Genomic DNA, 20,302 nt, shown 5'->3' with positions numbered 1-20,302 from the left:
TTAACTTATTCAAGACTACTCCCATTGGATGAACCCCTGAAACTATTGCCCGGAGATAGTCTTTAACTTTATACCACAAGTATCCCCTGAAGTCTTCTTAAAACCAAACAGTAGTTTAGCTTAACTAGTAAAGAATGTCTGCCTTGAGTGTTGTGCTCTTTTAAGATCTATCTATACAGGATCAAATTGATGGGATCAAATTGATGACAGAAGCTCAGAAGATTAGGTAGGAAACTTAAGAGTCAGTGAGTTTATGTTAAATGGGGGAGGAACAACTTAGAAAAGGAGGGCGAAAATGGCCTCACAGCTTAAAGAATGTAGTCAGTGTTACTGAATTGTATATGTAGAAATGGTTGAGTTGGTGTGTGTTCTGTATATACTCTAAACACAACAACAAAAATAAAATAAATTATTAAAAATAAAAAATAAAACAAGACTACTCCCATTGGAAGAAACCTTATAGCTCAGCCCCACATTTTATGGGTAAAGAAACAGAAGCCAAAGAGTAATCCTGCCTTGCAGTTTATCAAGCACTTTCAGTGATATCATTTAATCATCGCTCCAGGTCTGTGAGATAAAGGTAATTTCATCCTCTGTAGGGTAAGCCCTGGCTAGTCAGTTTTCTTCCGGTCACATTGTTCTGTTAACCAGGGCTGCTCCCATGGTAACCACTGGTGCTAGACCCGTTCCTGTGGTGACATATCCCCTGCCACACTGTGGGGAAGGAGCAAACAACCTCACAGCTTGGCCCTTTCCTTAAGTCTGTGCACTCCTCGAGTGTAGTCACTCTTGAATGCTGCCTTCACTTTTTCTTTCCCTTGGGGATTTTCTCCTCCCTCACAAGACAAGCCTCAGAATGAAATCAGTCTTTCAAAATTCTCCTTGCCTTCTTGCAACTAGGTTCAATTTCATGAGTCCTTTTGGTTTTTGTTTTTAATTATCACAGTTTTATGTCACAAAAGCAATAGAAGTCTATGGTTGAAAACAGTTCCAACAATACAGAAAAATAAAATAAAAACTAAAAGCCACTTCATTCCATTCCCAATGATCATTCACTCAGGGAAGCTACTGTTAAAGAATTTATTTTGCATGCGTCTGGTGATCGTCATTCTAACTTTACAAAATAAATTGAGTACTCGCCTTGATTTAGCCACTTTATGCAGTATCGATGGACTCCCCTTTTCACTGTAATGGTGTACAGCTAATCATGACCAGGTAAGGAGCAGCAGGTGACCAGAATAAACATGGAGTAGTTTTTTTTTTTTTTTTAGTTAGCAAAGGTGGCTAATCTCACTAAGGACCTTTGTCTAAATGTCCTGACTCCATGCTGAGGCCATAAGTGGAAGGTCCTTGCATCCTGACTGTCCAATTTTCCCTGATGACAGGTCTCATCAGCTCTTCCCTCTACTCCCACTGAACCAGAAAGCCTAGTTAAACTGCAGATGATAATTGGTGTCAATTCAGGTGCCGTCTTAGTAGCGTGTGAGTTTTCTGGGAACCTCCAGACTGTGTATCATCATTTCTCTTGGAGTTCCTGTCCCCTACTCAGAGGCACTTCCTTATGTACCTGTGTGGTTTCTATCAATCAAATAAGTAGTTTTTAAAATAACCATGCTAATTAGAGTATGATGATAAACATAGTCCCTAACGTCTCAGTAATGAAGGGCCATGGGATTCCTTGAGTTGACCCAAGTCTTTACCCTGTGCTTTGGTCCTTAAAGCAACACTAGGTATGAATGGTGTCCCTGACCTTGCTCTTTCAGCAAGGATTTAGTGTCAAATCTTTGAGCCTTAACCTGTTTGAGACCCTGAGATACAACTATCTGCAGTGAAGAATAGTCTAGTAAGGGAAATAGCTTCTAAACAAGTAGCTGATGAAATAAGGGAATTGGTTCTCTCCCTTTTTGTTGTAGTTGGGTACTGTCGAGTTGATTCCAGCTCGTAGCAACCCCGTGCGACAGAGTAGAACTGTCTCATAGGGTTGTCTTGGCTATAATCTTTACAGAAGCAGATTTCCAGGTCGTTCTCAGGTGCTCCTTGGAAACTCTATGGGGCAGCTCTACTCTGTCCTATAGGGTCACTATGAGCCAGAATTGACTCGGCGGCAGTGGGTTTTTTCTCCCATGGAGCTGCTGGGTGGGTTTGAACTGCCAATCTTTGGACTAACACCCAAGCACTTAGCTATTGTGCCACCAGGGCTCCTTAGCTCTCTCTCTTTTAGAATCCCTTAAAGCTTTCCAACTACTGTATGAGGCTGACTGCATTTTCTTCACATATCTCAACCAAAACAACATGGAACCAGATTAAATGCAGAAGCAGATAGGAGAATTATTTATTAATTATCTGTTTTATTAAGCCAGACATTGAAAGAGATTTGCAGAAATGTAAAACAATGCCTCTCATTAAAAAAAAATTTTTTTTGAAAATATACATATTTTCATTAAAAAAAAATTATGCCTGTTAATTGTGAAGTGGTTTATTATTTAAAAATGAACTAATCTTTTAAAATGTCTCAGTTTTAGTTACTAATATGGCAAATTTTGATACTTATAACCTATAAACAAAAGCTCCTTGAGGTCTTTAATCATTTTTAAGAGTCCTGAGGGTAAAATGTTTGAGAGCTGTTGCCTTAAAATAGTAATCTCAAACTTGAGCCTGCAGCAGAACCCACTGGAGGGCTTGTGGTAACAGATTGCTTGGGCCCCACCCCAGAGTTTCTGAGCCTGTAGGTTTTAGAGAGGCACCAAGAATTTGCATTTCTAACAAGGTCTCTGGTGATACTGAAGCTACTGGTGTGGTGACTGTACTCAGAGATCTACTGCATTAAAAGATTCTTAATGAAATACAACTTTCCTAGTTGCTCTGATTTTCAGTTGAACAACTGCTGAATTCCCTAAGAAAAATTGAAAGTTGATTGACTTTTTTTCTCAAGCATTTATTGAGTTGTGCCATGAGTTGTGTAAAGTCCTGATGGTGCACCCAAACCAAAACCACACCCAGTGCCGTCGAGTCGATTCCGACTCATAGCTACCCTATAGGACAGAGTAGAACTGCCCCATAGAGTTTCCAAGGAGCACCTGGCAGATTCGAACTGCTGACCCTTTGGTTAGCAGCCGTAGCACTTAACCACTACGCCACCAGGGTTTCCTGATGGTGCGCCGGTACATAAATTGCTGTTCCGAAGGAGCTTCAACCTTTCAGAAAGAAAACCCTGGCTCAGAAAATCCAAATATTGAGGTCAGTAGATTTAATCAAATACTTTTGTTTACATTCTAAAGTGTTTTTTTCTTTTTGTGTTAAATATTTCTTCTCCAAATTTTAGATTGCGTTAAAATGTAGCTTGATTTTTATGTAGAGATATTCAGAATTGCTTAATTTTTCTGACAAACAGATCATATATATCATATCTTTTAAAATACTGTATTTCTCTACAAATCTTTCTAATGTGTTTTTGCCCCAAATGAAAAAAAAACCCTGTTCTATAATCTACCAGGGGCTCCTTGTAAACCCTAGGGGCAGTTCTACTCTGTCCTATAGGGTCACTATGAGTCGAATCAACTTGATGGCAGTGGGTTTGGTTTTTGTTTTTTTATGCCAGTAGCAAGTGAATATGTAAGCTATCTGCTGCTATCATTGTGAGGCACTTGGTTAGTCTGGGCTTGATTTTGTCATCTGTGAAATGTGAATATTAGATTAAGTGTAAAACCTCTTCCAACTCTTTGGTTCTGAGGTATAGGTATTTAAGTTTTGTTATCTACTTCATAGATTGTAGAGCAAAATTAAGTGACTTTAATGTTCACTTAAACTAAACAGTGACTAAGATAAAAGCTGTATCAGAGTCACCACTGCTTTGGATCTGAGTCATGACTGAGTTTTCACCACTAAGATAGTCTTCCTTCTCATCTGTGAACCAAGATAGCGATCTAGTGGTTAGAAGGAAACACTCAGTCTGTGTGACCATGGCTAATAGTAGAAAACAACTGACTCACTGACCTCGAACAGATCTCATGATCTCTTTAGGGTTGTTAGTTTACACCAGAGAATTAAATTGATCATGAAATACAGCCTTATTAATAGAAGAGCCAACACATAAATGAATTACATACTTTCGTTGTTTCCCTCAATTGAACATGTATGGCTATCTCTTGATTCTATTAAAATATCTTTAATAGCAGGTAATTATGTTTACAGGAAAGTTTCAGAATGTATAATTCTCCCCCCCCCCTTAAACTTCTTTTTTGAAGAGCAAGTTTTAAAATTAATTTTTAGTCTGAACACAGACCACTTGGTAAGTTAGAAGCATGATGACCTTGTATAATTTACACAGGAGTAATGTGAGACAGTTAGACTGATGTGCATGTTGAGGGTGTGAGCCAGTAGTTGTTTATCTAACAAATACTTATTGAACCCCACCCATGTACCAGGCACTATTCTAGGCCATAGGTATATAATGGTGAACAAAATGAACTCATAGAGCCAACATTTTAGTGGGGGAAACTTTTTTTAAAAATGTGAACATATAAATCAGCAGTTACCGAGGTGTAATTCCCAGACCAGCAGCATCAGTCTTACCTGGAATATTGTTAGAAATGCAAATTCCTGGGCCCCATTTCAGACTTACTGTATCTGAAACCCTTGGGGCAGAACCCAACAATCTCTTTCACAAGGCTTTTGGGTAATTCCGATGCCTGCTAAAATTTGAAAACCGTTGATACAGATAAACGCAGAAAAAGCTAACCAGAGAAGCTTTTACATAGTATTACATGGAGTGAGCCTGGAGTTATAAGAAAGAGAAAATATTTAGTGAATCAGTGCACAGAATAGGACCATTCCTGACCAGAGATACTCCATCTAGTGGGAGATAACATGCATAAAAAATAGGATAACATAGTGTGCCATGACTCCTTAGGGTTTCAGAGTACTGTGGAAGCTGTGGATTGGAGTCCACTCTATGGCAATGGGTTTGGTTTGGTTTATGGAAGCTGCATGTTAAGCTGTAATTCTCTTTGTGGATGGGTAAAGGAGGAAGAGGTTTAGGGAAGGAGGAGGTGGGTAAAGGAGGCAAGAAAGAAGACATTCTAGGCAGAGGGAAAAGGCACAAAAGGTTGCAAGTTCTTATCATGTTTGGGTAAGAGTACACAATTTGAGTGTCTGGAGCACCACGTCGGAAACCCTGGTGGCGTAGTGGTTAAGTGCTACGGCTGCTAACCAAAGGGTCGGCAGTTCAGATCTGCCAGGCACTCCTTGGAAACTCTATGGGGCAGTTCTACTCTGTCCTATAGGGTCGCTATGAGTCGGAATCGACTCGACGGCACTGGGTTTTTCGTTTCGGGTTTGGAGCACCAGGTGCAGATTATGGGGGAGTTTAGACTTTATTCTGCAGGTAGTGGTCAACTTAGACAAGAAAGTTGTTAGATACTGAGATACCACATATGCCTAAGCATAGGCGATTTCTCGTTTTCCTACTGTAGCTCTGGGTCCCTGTTACCTTCTTAGCCTTCATCTCCTATTATACTTTTCCCTTTGCTTCCTTTGTCTCTACCACATTGGCCTCTTGCTCCTTGAACATGCTAGATATGTGCCTGCCTCAGGGCCTTTGCACAGACTGTTTCATTTCCTGGGGCCATTCTTCCCCCAGTTACCCACATGGCTTGCTTCCTTACCTCGTTTAGGTCTTTGCTGAAATACTACCTTCTCAGTGAGGCCACCTCTGATCTCTCTATCTAAAACTGACCCCAACATAGACACATTATCTGCTTTATTTTCTCCATAGCACTTAACATCAGCTGATTTTTACATATATATTACTATGTATTTCAAAGCCCTAGTGGCACAGTGGTTAACAGTTAAGCTGCTAACCAAAAGGTCAGCATTTGAATCCACGAGAGGATCCTTCGAAACCCTATGGGACAGTTCTGCTCTGCCCTTCAGGGTCACTATGAGTCAGAATCGACTCGATGGCAACAGGTATTCAGTTTTTGTTTACTACTATTTAATTTCCTGTCTTTACCCTTCTATAATGTGTTAAAACAAAAATCATAGTAAGCCAATAATAGAAATTGATTGACATTTATAGGGGGAATATTTCAACTAGAGAGTCAAAAATGTTGCAAAGAAGACTCTCCAAAGATTTTTATATCCCATCTTACTGACATTGCTGTGGAAGTGAGGCCAGAACAGTGTTTTCATAATAACAATTTATCCTAAAACACAGCTTCCAGTCCAACCCTGGAGTTTCTGTTGCCTGAAACTGACTGAATTCTTTAAAAGGGCACAATGCCCAAGACAAAACTGTCTTTACTAATGAGCAAAATTGTTTGACTTTTAGGAGACCGTGGAGCCCTGGTGGCCCAAGTGGTTAAGCGTTTTTTTGGCTGCTAACTAAAAGGTTGGCAGTTTGAATTCACCAGCGGCTCCTTGGAAACCTATGGGGCAGTTTTACTCTGTCCTGTAGGATCGCTATGAGTCGGAATCCACTCGACAACAGTGGGTTTTTTATTTTCTTTTGGGTTTTTTATTTTCTTTTTGGTTTTTAGGAGATCAGTCTGCTCAAGGCTCAAGATTTGAAAGAAGCTCTCAGGGCAGTGGCCTGGGTGGATCACGCCTACTCCGGAGGCCCCAGAATCTGGATTCCAAGAAAATCAAAAGCGTTTGTCAAATTTCAGCTTGAGTCTGTTTTATTTACTGCTGAATCTCCAGTACACAAAATAGTGCCTGGCATATACAAAGTACTCAGTAAATATTTTTTCAATGAATGACTAAACATTCCTTTTATACCATTATCTTAGTTCTTTTCAGCTTTTATCATTTATTTTTTCCCTCCATAATTTGAAAGATTTATCCAACCAAACTGCATTTATTTTAACTTGAGGTAATTAACCCTGCACTGACTGATGTGAATCCAGCTAAAAGCAAAGACACAATCTTTTGGTTAGTCTCTGGAACCCTTTATAGCTGCAGTGGGCCTGATCCTGTGTCTGGGTATGAGGACAAAAGTAGGGTAAGCTTTGGTCATTGGCCTAAAAAGAACTGTGCAGTTCCTTAGCAAATACCAAACTTGAAGCAGAATAATCTAAAGTAATACTAGTACCCAGATTTAAACTCCTGTGTCATAGATTGGAGTAACATGGGCGTGAACCCTGATAGCTAGAATTTTGATAAACCGGTGACAGGAAGAGGAAGAATGCTTTTCTAAACCAAACCCACTACCGTCAAGTGACCCCATAGGACAGAATAGACCTGTCCAATACAGTTTCCAAGGCCATAATCTTTATTGAAGCAGACCACCACATCTTTCTCCTGCAGAGCGACTGGGGGGTTCAAACCGCCAAGCTTTTGGTTAGCAGCCAAGTGCTTAACCACTGTGCCACCAGGGCGCCTTGAAGAATGCTTTAGGCAGGGGTAAAACCAGAAACACTAAGGTGAGGCTTAAACAGGATACTTGAGAACTGTAAACCTGACTCCTTATTTTGTGAATAAGGACATAAGAAAAAAAATCAAGTAGATTCAGGAAAGTCTTCTGTGCTAGTAGAGCATCGATTCATTTAACAAGTATCTATCAAGGACCTGTGTGCCAGGCACTCTTCAGAGTGCTTGGACAATTGAGGAAACCAAACAGATGAAGGCTTTTCTGCCCTCTTGAAGCTTACATTCTAGGGGAAGGACACAGATCATTAACAGAGTAGGTGACAAGTTAATTAGCATGTTAGAAAAGTGTAAGCGTTATGGTAGAAAAGAAAAAAGAGGATCAGAGTGAGGATTGGGACACCTGGGCATGGCTGGGCAAAGCTGCAGCATGAAATCGGGCAAGGTCTTCACTGGGGACTGTTGTGGTAACTTTTATTTTGTTCTTTAAGCTTTTAATTTCTTTTCTATTTTTGGCTGCATTTGTATCCCAGCTCCACCTTTTCCTAGACTATGTAACTGTAGCAATTTATCTAATCTAACAAGCTTCCGAAAACACCCTCCCCGTCAATTTTTAAAATGGAGTGATACCAACCTCCTTACAAGGTGGTTGTGAGGATCAAATGATGCAAATGACAGAGTATCTAGGGTACATAATGCAGCTCAGAGGAGGTGACAGATATTAGCCCTCTGGCTCCCATTTGAAAGCATGTAACTCTGTGGTACATGCCGTGGTTGGATTACCTTTACACTGAGTTTTAAAAATGGCTTTTCAGTTTAAACCTTGTGTGATACTCTTATTCCCAAATATACTGGAAGAAATGCACTTAACCTGGAAGACTTTCGGGTTTGTCCTAGGCTCTGTCTGCCCATGCCAATTGATGTGGTCTACACCTGGGTCAACGGCACCGATCTTGAACTGCTAAAGGAACTAAAGCAAGTCAGAGAACAGATGGAGGAGGAGCAGAAAGCAATGAGGTAAAACTGATTTTTCAAAACTAAAATGCAAAAAGTCCTACTATACAAGTAACAAAGCATTTGAGAAGGATCAGGTGATATCCACCATGCTACCCAAACAAAAGTCTGTGTCTCAAATTCATGCCATTTCCAGATTTTGACAGTCACCTGTCTGACCCTTGTTTCTTGTTGCATGAGGAGGACTCAGCCACTTCTGGGAGGTCCTGGCCTTTGTTAGATGTGAATGTTGGGCTGTAGCGATAGCATTGTCTCCGAGGGGCCTATAGGTGCTTCCTGCTCGCAGAGTCTGAGTCCCAGGCTGATGATATCTTCGTGAAATATGCTTTCCTTATGAGAAACAACTTCACAGTAAGACAGATATATTCCTTGAGAAATAAAATGGGCCTGTAGACCTAATTTTCTTTCCATTTGAAAAAGGCAGTGGAAGAGTGTATTCTTTTTTCCCCTTTTAGTATCAAATAGTACACTGCGGAATTGAGAACTTTTTTTTTTAACACGCCATTTTGCTCGTTTCATTTACTTTATCCAGGTAAGGTAGAATGGGATGCCGGGAGCCTTCAGATCTAGGGCCTTCGCCGATGTAGCTTCCTCTCTGATTCCTTAGGAGTGTTTGCTGGGAACTTCCCCATTTATCTCTTTATCAATGTTACGCGTACACCCTGTTGTAGATCACTGGCCACTTCATACTTCAACGGATTGTCTCTTTCTCTCTTTTTAGAGGATATAAAACCTTCCAAATGCACAAAAATGGCTTGGACAGCCTGGTACCATGTTTTTCTAGTAAAATGTAAAAACTTCTCTTAAGTAAACTGTCTTGGTTGACATATGATTGATAAACTTCGTTGATAAACTGTTTCATTGAAACATGTAGTTTATTATGCATTTTAAAAGTTGTAATCATTGTAGTACCTTCTAACAATAGATTAGTTTCAGCAGAGTAACTAGTAAGACCCACACTTATTCATGTTTAGGGCTAGCACTAGCCTATGCATGTATAATAATCTGTATTTGTTTTTCATTAGAGAGATCCTTGGGAAGAACACAACAGAACCAACTAAAAAGAGGTACACATTTTGATTTTCCTCTTAGGAAAAAAAGTGAAGGATTGAAATGAAAATTATAGATTATCCTTTGTGTTTATTGGGTACCCAGTATTTTGCAGGTACTCTATTGCTCGTGTTTGATCTTTCTTCTAGCCCCCAAATTAAGTGCAACTGTTAAAGGGGAAATTTTGCAGTGTGGAAGGCATAGCTCATTGGGAACTGTGGTTTTTCAGGTTCTGGCTAACCAAAGCTTTATCATTTGGGGGGAGGATTAGGGTACCAGGTTTTTCTTCTCTATAAAACTCATTGCTGTGTAGATTCTGACTCATAGTAACCCTAAATAGGACAGAGTGGAACTGCCGCATAGGGTTTCCAAGGAGTGGCTGGTGGATTCGAACCACTGACCTTTTGGTTAGCAGCTGAGCTCTTAACCGCTGTGCCACCAGGGCTCCTTCTCCTCTATGTTGTTATTAGGTACCAGCAAGTCGGTTCCGACTCATAGTGACCCTGTGTACAACAGAACAAAACACGGCCTAGTCCTGCCCCATCCTCACAGTCGTTGTTATGCTTGAGCCCATCATTGCAGCCATTGTGTCAGTCCATCTCGTTGAAGGGCTTCCTCTGTTTAGATTCATACTTCATACGTTTCACATTCTGATTACTAATGGATGTTTGCAGCTGTTTCTTTTTGTTTTGAGTCGTGCCACCTCAGCAAATGAAGGCCCCAAAGTTTTGACTCCATCTGCGTCATTAAGGTCAACTCTACTTTGAGGAGGCAGCTCTCCCCCGGTCATATTTTGAGTGCCTTCCAACCTGGGGTGCTCATCTTCTGGCACTATACCAGACAGTGTTCTGCTGCTGTTCATAAAGCTTTCACTGGCCTTTTTTTCCAGAAATAGACTCTATAACTGTTAAAACAAAACAAACAAACAAAACAGTCATAGAAGTGATGCTGAGGAATTTTAAGATCCAGAACTGCCTTCTGGATCATCTCCTTATGTTAATTATGTAGCTTTATTTATAAACTTTACTAATATTAATACTGTTTTTTAAAATGATTTAACAGTTATTTAAAAGGAATAAAGCAACATTACAGAACAATTGAGGGGAAAGTAAAAAGAAATAATTCACATAATTATAACTCACATAAAAATAACCCTAATACAACACTATTGTCATTTTTATTACTCCCTTCTTTTCATGTATATTTTCACAGTTACATTCTATGCAAATTTGTACCCTACTTTTTTAATTTACGTTATCATATATATTTCCATATTGATATATAATCTTCATGTTTCATAGTTTTCCATTTTAATAGTTGCATAATATTCCATAAAGTCACTATAATTTACTGCATGTTGTACATTTCCACATTTTCATTGTAATATTTCTTTTTGGTTCTATGGCAATTTTTCTGTGTAAGTTGGTTTGTTTCTCTCCCCTTGCTTGGACAAGATTCTTGGAAGTAGAATTATTGAGTCAAAGCATTTGTATGTTTTTATGGATCTGGGTATACATATTGCCAGATTGCTTTTGCTGTATGAGTAAGTGGGGGAAGCATGGTCCCAGGAAAGGGAACAGCCTATGCAAAGGCCGTGTGGCAGGCACATATCTAGCATGTACCAATTAGGAATGACACCAGCAGTGTTTGAGAGGAATTAGGTTTACTATATCTACAGTAACACTTTTTTAGGAGTGCTAATTTAGTAAATAAAAGATAATACCTCATTGTTTTAAATTGCATTGTGTAGCAATGTTGAACAATTTTTTTAAAAATAATTTTTATTGTGCTTTAAGTGAAAGTTTACAAATCAAGTCAGTCTCTCACATATAAACGTATATACACCTTACTACACACTCCCATTTATTCTCCCTCTAATGGGTCAACCCGCTCCCTCCTTCCAGTCTTTTCTTTCATGACCATTTTGTCAGTTTCTAACCCTCTCTACCCTCCCATCTCCCTTCTAGACAGGAGATGCCAACACAGTCTCAAGTGTCCACCTGATACAAGTAGCTCACTCCTCATCAGCATCTCTCTCCAACCCATTGTCCAGTCCAATCCATGTCTGATGAGTTATCTTCGGGAATGGTTCCCGTCCTGGGCCAACAGAAGGTTTGGGGACCATGACCACCGGGATTTTTCTAGTCTCAGTCAAACCATTAAGTCTGGTCTTTTTGTGAGAATTTGGGGTCTGCATCCCACTGTTCTCCTGCTCCCTCAGGGGTTCTCTGCTTTGTTCCCTGTCCGGGCAGTCATCGGTTGTGGCCAGACACCATCTAGTTCTTCTGGCCTCAGGATAATGTAAGTCTCTAGTTCATGTGGCCCTTTCTGTCTCTTGGGGTCATAATTATCTGGTGACCTTGGTGTTCTTCATTTTCCTTTGATCCAGGAGGATTGAGACCAATTGATGCATCTTAGATGGCCGCTTGTTAGCATTTAAGACCCCAGACTCCACACTTCAAAGTGGGATGCAGAATGTTTTCTTAATAGAATTTATTTTGCCAATTGACTTAGATGTCCCCTGAAGCCATAGTCCCCAAACCCCCGTCCTTGCTCCGCTGGCCTTCAAAGCATTCAATTTATTCAGGAAACTTCTTTGCTTTTGGTCCAGTCCAGTTGAGCTGACCTTCCCTGTATTGAGTGTTGTCCTTTCCTTCACCTAAAGTAGTTCTTATCTACTATCTAATCAGTAAATACCCTTTCCCACCCTCCCTCCCTCCCCCCTCTCATAACCACAAAAGAATGTGTTCTTCTCAGTTTAAACTATTTCTCAAGATCTTATAATAGTGGTCTTATACAATATTTGTCCTTTTGCATCTGACTAATTTCACTCAGCATAATGCCTTCCAGGTTCCTCCATGTTATGAAATGTTTCACAGATTCATCACTGATGTTGAACAATTTTATGTTAGTTATTTTTAGTTCCCATTTCGTGAATCATCTAGCCATGTTCTTTACTCCCTTGTTGGACTCTCTAGCTGTTTCTTATATTTAGATGAAATTATCTTATATTGGCATGTTGTCATATTTGCTTCGTATTTGCTTTTGTTTCTTTCAGTGTAGTTTCATGTCCAGTATATTTAATTGTATCTAATTGAATTTAATTGTATCTAATTGTATTTTAATTGAAATTGGTAAATTGTATCTGGTAAAACAGCACTCTGTTAACCAGAATTTTCCTACTCCCTAATCTACCTGATCATGAGATTCACTGGAATTATGAATAAGCTTATAAATAATGCTAATAAATTTCTTACACACTTTAGTGTAAATTTTTATGGCAATCTTAGTTTATTAATAGAATAAAGTTGATTGAAAGCTGTATCTCTAGAGTTAGCCTAAATAATTTTATATGATACTTGCTACCTGACTTAAAATTTTATGATTTTGGGATGCGCTTCCTTGTCTTTGTGAAAAATCTGAAAAATTTAGTAGCATCAACAAGCTTTTCTATCCTGATTAAATTTTCAAGAATGTAGCAATAAGCATGTTGGCTTTTTTTTTTTTTTCCAGTGAGAAGCAATTAGAGTGTTTGCTGACCCACTGCATTAAGGTGCCAATGCTCATCCTGGATCCAGCCCTGCCAGCCAACATCACACTAAAGGACCTGCCGTCTCTCCATCCTTCTTTTCATTCTGCCAGTGACATATTTAATGTTGCCAAACCAAAAAACCCCTCCACTAATGTCTCAGTTGTCGTTTTCGACAGCTCTAAGGATGGTAAGCTCTTTTTATTGGTTTTTTTGAAATCAGATTATTGTTGGATGTTTGAATAACAGAATTTTGAACCGAATGGAAATGATTTAGTTTTCAAGATAATGCCACTGAAGTTGAGGATCTAAAAGCGCACAGAGAGAAGCAGAATAGCTATTTCAGCTCTTTGTATTTCAGCCCTATCCTCAGAAAGAGAAGGTGTGTGCTTTTTTCTGTGTAATACACATACCTTTCTGTGCCATGGCAAGGATCTTAAATCAGGCACTCCCAACTACCTCATTCTTTTGGCTCTGAGTTATTCTTGAAGGTTATTTTTTCTACCATATAACTCCTCAGCAAGGTTATTTTCTTTAGTTTAGATGTCATGTTCCCCTTGTAATACTGAGTCCTGTTTTCAGTTTCCCATTTTGTCAGTGTCGTACTCTTTAGCTTAAATCTTTGACCCATCTTTGACTCGTACTTGCTGCTTACCTTTGTACTGATAACTAACCTCACGTATTGCTTGCTTTTATTTTTGCAAGTGATTCTTAGATTCTTACCTTGCTTGCTCATCTCATATCCTTTCCACCAGACTGAATTCCCTCAGACAGCCTCCAGTAATAGGCTCCCAGCTGCTCTGACTGCCTATAAAATTTTCCTTCAGTCTGTCTAGCACAAAATTGTCAAATAAATCTGAAAATTCTGATTTCATTGGTTCATTCTCTTTCTGAAGAGAATAATGTAGTAGTCTATATTTGCTTTTCATGTAGATCAAAGTCCTCTTCTGGTGTTCTGAACTCATCTTTAATTGCCTTGACCTTGCCCATTAATTCATGCACCCCTACCCTCCCACCCATCACATTGCATCTGTCAGTGTCTTCACACACATGTGTGGCTGGAATGGAGTGAGGAAGGGAGAGGGTGGCAGGAGATGAACCCAGAGAAGTAATGAGGGGACCAAAAGGTGTAGGCCCTGGTAGCCATAACAGGGACTTTGGCTTCAACTTGGGAGTATGATGAGGAGTCATTGGGGGGTTTTGAGTAGCGGAGCAGTGTGATCTGACTTATGTTCTGAAAGGATCAGGCTGGCTGCTGTGGTGGGAAGAGACTGTAAGGGGCTAAAGTTGTAATTTAGGCAAGGGGAAGGTGGCTTGGATCAGGGAGATGCAGTGAAGATGGTAAGAAGTGGTTGGATTCTAGATATTTGGAAGGTCAACTCAACAGGGTTTCCTGATGGGTCATCCAACTTTCTTATTCTGAGTACTGAACTTTTGTTTAGAAGCCCAGCCATGCTATGGAAATACAGTACACCTTCCCCTCACTTATCAACTCCCTCGTTATTCAACATTTTGCTCTTAGCAACAATAGTAAAAATCTACTATCTGACTATTTTGCCCGTTAATGACATAAGTCTGGCAGTAACGAACACCAGGGTACAAGGCAAGAGTAACTATAGCTGTGATAATTAACGTTATATGTGTCAACTTGGCTGGGCCATGATTTTCAGTGGTTTGGCAGATGTGTAATGATGTAATTTGGCAGTTATGTATTAATGTAGTCATCTTCCATTTTGTGATCTGATGTGGTCATCTTCTGTTTTCACATAACACCAATTTTCACATAATGACCTGGTCTTTGGAACCTAATCATGTTCATAAGTGAGGAGTGATTATACAGCCACAGCACATGGTAGACTTGTACTGAACTCACTGTCAGCTAAAACTCCTAAGTCTTTTTTTTTTTTAATTTATATGTACTAAATACCACTTTTAATTTATGTTTGTGTAGTTGGTTTTTTGGTGCTAAGTTAAAGATCTTGCCTTTGTAGGAGATTTTATTTTGCTAGATTTGACTCATTGCTCCAAAGAGCCAGAAATTTTGGGAATTCTTCATTAGTTACTCAGGGTAATAGCTTCTCTGTCACCTTTGTATGAACTCACAGATTTCACAAGGATGGCTTTTATTTCCCAAATCCTCGATAACCAAAAAGACCAAACCAAACCTGGTGCCATCGAATCAATTCTGACTCATAGCAACCCTGTAGGACAGAGTAGAACTGTCTCATAGGGTTTCCAAAAAGTGGTTCGTGAATTCAAACTGCTGACCTTTTTGATTAGCAGCCAAACTCTTAACCACTGTGTCAGGGTTCCCCAAATCCTTGATAGGAGGGTTCAGAAAGACTGACCTATGACAAACCTCTAAGATCTCTCTGTAGGTATATTGTGTCTTTAAAGTTCAACACTCTCCAGGCAGCCATGGTTAGGTTATATTCCACCTAAATGAACATCTAGCCCATATGTCTCTGCTTTATCCATGAAGATGACATGAGATGTTGTCAGCTTTCTTGCTCAGATTATGATGTTTGTATGTGGGTGTGTCATCTATTAGATTTCTCTGATCTACTGGGCTGTTAGTTGTTTTTGAGTCAGCTCCAACTCATAGCAACCATAAGGTTGCTATAAATGAAACAGTGAAACGTTGCCTATCTTCATGATATTTGCTATGTTTGAGTCTGTTGTTTTGGTCACTATGTCAGTCCATTTCACTAAGGTCCTCTCTCACCTTTACCAACCATGATGCTTTTTCCAGCAATTGGTCTTTGCTGATGATATGTCCAAAGTAAGTGATCCAAAGTCTCAGGATCCTTGTGTCTAAGAAGCATTCTAATTGTATTTCTTCTAAGGCTGATTTGTTTGTTCTTCTTGCAGTTCATGAAAGTCCTGGTGGTGTAGTGGTTAAGTGCTATGGCTGCTAACCAAAAGGTTGGCAGTTCAAATCCACCAGGCACTCCTTGGAAACTCTATGGGGCAGTTCTACTCTGATTTATAGCGTCGCTATGAGTCGGAATTGACTCGATGGGCAACGGGCTTTTTTTTGGTCTCAAAGTCCATGATATAATCAGTATGCTTTGCCAACACCACAGTTAAAATGCATCAGTTCTTCTGTCCACCTTTTCATTGTCCAGCTTTTGTATGTATATGGAGCAATTGAAAAGACCATGGCTTGGGTCAGGCACGCCTTAGTCATCAAAATAACATCTTTGCTTTTTAAAAAGTTTAGGTCTACAGAACTAGAGGAAACCCTGGCGGCATAGTGGTTAAGTGCTACAGCTGCTAACCGAGAGGTTGGCAGTTCAAATCCGCCAGGTGCTCCTTGGAAACTCTATGGGACAGCTCTACTCTGTCCTATAGGGTCGCTATGAGTCAGAATCGACTCGACAGCTGTGAGTTTGGTTTGGTTTTGGTTTTACAGAGCTGGAACTCACCATATCAAAAGAGACAGAGAGAGAGGTGTATATGGTAAATTTATTTGCAATGAACTTGTACTCTTGGTGTGCAATGCCCCCTTTAAAGGTAAACAATAAATTGTAAAGGCTTTTTCTCCAGTACTCACCAACTATATTTTTATGGTACATGTGAAACTCTTGCCCAGGATTGATAGCCATCTCGCCAGGCTATAATCTTCAGAATCTGCTTTCTTTGCCCATTTCGAAGATCAGAATGGCAGCTTTCTTACCTCTTTCCTGTTTTCCACAACCCCTGAATGTGAGCAGCAAGTTTGGTAATATCACTTGTCCTGATCACTCTAGAAGCTCTCCCAGTTGTGCTTCATACCCTCCTCTCTCCGCCATTTAACCTGCTCTAAAAAAAAAAAAAAAATTTTTTTTTTTTATTCAGCATTACCTGATGGACCTTAGGAGGCCATTGTCACTGTGACTCTTAAAGAACCATAAGATCTACAGTGACTCCTTGCTGTTAACTTAAATGCCTCTTCTTGGCTTCCAAGGCACCCTTGGCCGTGTTACCCTTTTTTCCTCCTACTCAACACTCCCAAATGTTTCACTCTAATCAAACCATTCTTTTTTTTTACTTTCTCATCTCAAGCATATGCGTGTTTTTTCTTGCATCTCTGATTTCCATCATTCTGTCATTTCCTCCTTCGAGATCCAGCTCAAATACCACTGCTTCTATGAAGCATTCAGTATGTCCGCTGCCCACACAGATCTCTCCCTCAGTATTTGTAGAATTTAACATTTAATTGTACATTGACTTTGTTGTTTCCCTTTTGTTGTATGTGTTCATTTTGTTTCCTCCAACTACCTTTTTTTGAGACTGTATATGTTATACTACCTTAGTATCTCTCAAAATGCTTTACACAGCGTCCTGCCAGGCATTGTAGTTAAGTATTCATTAAAAATATGCTTGTTTATTGTATTCTTTAATTTTGTATTTTGTAATTATTGTATTTTGTAGTTGAAGATGCCCATGCTGGAATGCCTAAAGTAAACAGCAGACAGACAGTTTGGAGGGGCTATTTGGTATGTTATTTTAAACTTAATTGTAGGTTTGCAGTGTACTTGAATAAAAAAATGAGTAGTAACTAATATAGTAATTATACTATAATAGTGTTTTACTTTGAGAAGTTTTTTGAATGTTTACTTTTTCTCTAAGGCTAGCTTACTAGTATTAATGAGTGTTGATTTAAGTAATCTTGACATTCTTATTTTGAAGATTGTGTAATGCAATATATCTTTACTACTTCTCCTGACTGTGCGTTTTCACCAGCCACATGATGTGGAAAGTGAGTTGTGGTTATTTTCCCCCTTTTATTTCAGACAACTGATAAAGAAGTCCCTGGGTTAGTGCTAATGCAAGATTTGGCTTTCCTGAGTGGATTTCCACCAACATTCAAGGAAACAAATCAACTCAAAACAAAATTGCCAGAAAATCTTTCTTCTAAAATAAAACTGGTAAGAACATAGCGAATAGAGCAACCGATATAACCTGTCTCTTTTAACGTGTGACCCTTCATTTCATTCCATGAAGAGCCAACAATCATAAGAAACAGAGTCTCTATTCCTGCCCCATTATGTTGTCATAAAGGCAACTCTTTATTTATTGAAGGTCTTCATTTTGGGCAAAATTTGATTTTAGGCAAAGTTATAAGAGTCTTAATTTGGTTTGCTGGTTTCTCAGATAGAAACAGGACTCATTTGCTTAACAAATGAACTCATATGTATTACCCGTTGCCATCGAGTCAGTCAATTACAACTCATAACAACCCTATGGGACCGAGTAGAACTGTCCCATAGAGTTTCCAAGGAGCATCTGGTAGATCAGAACCGCCACAGCCTTTTGGCTAGCAGCTGAGTTCTCAACCACTGCACCACCAGGGTTCCTTCTGTGTGTTAGGTGCTGTTTTTATACCTGCTGGGGATACATTAGTGGACACGGAACTTACGGTGTAAGGAAATGAAAGCATGGAAGGGAAGGAGATGGAGGAAATTCATGTATATAGTTAAGTATACACCTACTCCAACATGTGTATTTATAAAATGTTTTCACTCAGAGGGAGTACACTTGCAAATAACTTAAGATATTTGGAAAGTCTGATGATGTACAACCATCATTCATTAATAGCCAATTGAGGTATTAATATACTTTTTAAAGTTTTTATTTATTAACTCTCTAGGTTTGACCATTGATGCCATTTGTTAGGGTTGACTTTAGATTGGAGAATGGCCATGCTTTCTTACTTTACCCTGATTGTTTTCAGAGCCATTTGCCTGATGGAGTTCAAGAATAGTCCATGTAGGTGTACTTTCTACTTGACATTATGTCAAGGTGTCTGCTCTTCTGTCAGAAATATTCGGGTCATAAAACATGAATATCTTTTCTCTTAGAGTAGAGGGCATTAAGCTAGGCATAAACCAGTTAGGCTCTAGTTTCTTGATTCTACAAAGAAATGTGCTTTAAGTTCTGCCAGTGGACTTAGCTTAGTTGAGACCTGACTAATGTGTTTATTTTTCACATGGCTCTTCCTTCCTTCTCCTGTTGCACAGACTGAACAGTTTAGCGCATGAAAGGGTAGAGATGGAGATAGTGGTGGGAGAGAGCAGTGACTCGGGCATTCGGATGTAATTTCTGTTTTTTTTTTTTTAATCTCTACCCACCCCCACCCCCCCAAATTCCCTTTAACTTGTTTGTTTTCCTCCATAAGTTTTAAGATACATTCAATTATTGTCACAGTTCATTGGTGGTGGTAGTGATATTTTTGGTTTTTTTCCTCATGTTTTCACCTGTAACTTTCTTGGTGGTACCTAGAAATTGGTAGTGCTCAGCTAGGTTAGGATTGAATTTGTTTTTAATCTGCAGTTATTTAAAAGTAGATATTCTACACTTCTTCCCCTGAGTTATTTTCAGTACTGATTTGGGCCGATAAAACCCTAGGTTAGTATTCATTTCAGCCAATGTATGAGTCAGAATTGGCTTGACAGCAATGGATTTGTTTGTTTGTTTTTTGGTTTGGCTTCCTACTTAATAGTACCAGAATTACAGACATATATTTATATCTGTACTTCTGACTGGCAGCTCAGATGACATTCTTGATTCTGTTTATATAATTCTAACCATAATAATTTTCTAAAGGAAAGAAGGTTCCTTCTCCAGTCAGGTTTGAATATCCCAGATCTCCTTGCCTGCCGACTGCTTTTGATACATCTGTTGCTGGGCAGGTGGGTGCTTGCTGCCATGCCAGAACGTGCCAACCCCAAGCAGTGTTTGATCCTTCAGCAAACTTTTTGGGTGGCATGGTATGGCCTGTGGAGGCAGAGGTAGGGTGAGAAGTTCTTTGAATTGGACAAGGAGCACCAGCAGGCTCCATGCTTGCTAATACCCTGTTGCACATTTCCTCTAAATCAGTTGGAGGTTTATTTCGATTCCCAGGCTTGTCTTTATGGAGGTCAGCACCTCCTTAGAATTCATAGCATTCATTTCCATGATTCCATCACCAGTGATCAACTTCCAGACTAGGGCTGCTGATTTTTGGAGGCTAGAGAGAGAATGAGGAAGAGGAAGAACAGAGGAGGAGTGTGTTTGCATTAGAGTTCAGTTCTTCAAGTGACTTTCTTTCCTTAGGTTCTGCTTCCTGGTTTTATTATGAATAACCAAAAAACCAAACCAAACCCAGTTCCGTCGAGTCGATTCCGACTCATAGCGACCCTATAGGACAAAGTAGAGCTGCCCCATAGAGTTTCCAAGGAGCGCCTGGTGGATTTGAACTGCCAACCTTTCGGTGAGCACCCATAGCACTTAACCACTACACCACCAGGGTTTCCTTATTATGAATACTCTGTGATAAAGTTTCCTATGATTGGGTTCCCAGTCGATTTGGTTAGTGAG

At 39.6% G+C, this 20,302-nt stretch overlaps 1 protein-coding gene across 3 annotated transcripts in view; it reads left to right on the top strand.

Moving 5' to 3' along the window:
• Positions 1-20,302, top strand: part of GNPTAB (N-acetylglucosamine-1-phosphate transferase subunits alpha and beta) — a 113,969-nt gene that overhangs the window by 34,771 nt on the left and 58,896 nt on the right. For 2 of the 3 annotated variants that reach the window (XM_049884183.1, XM_049884180.1), the window contains exons 3-7: positions 8,263-8,382; positions 9,405-9,446; positions 12,943-13,148; positions 17,375-17,439; positions 17,737-17,871. In XM_049884183.1, the coding sequence (XP_049740140.1) occupies positions 8,263-8,382; positions 9,405-9,446; positions 12,943-13,148; positions 17,375-17,439; positions 17,737-17,871 (568 nt within the window). Of the gene's footprint in view, positions 1-2,532; positions 3,238-8,262; positions 8,383-9,404; positions 9,447-12,942; positions 13,149-17,374; positions 17,440-17,736; positions 17,872-20,302 lie in introns of those variants that run through there. The other variant, XM_049884184.1, reaches the window with a different exon arrangement.

This window comes from Elephas maximus, chromosome 4 (genome assembly GCF_024166365.1).
Source record: "Elephas maximus indicus isolate mEleMax1 chromosome 4, mEleMax1 primary haplotype, whole genome shotgun sequence".
Lineage (NCBI taxonomy): Eukaryota > Metazoa > Chordata > Mammalia > Proboscidea > Elephantidae > Elephas > Elephas maximus.
The sequence above is the reverse complement of the archived record's forward strand: the minus strand, read 5'-3'. Positions and strand labels throughout refer to the sequence as shown.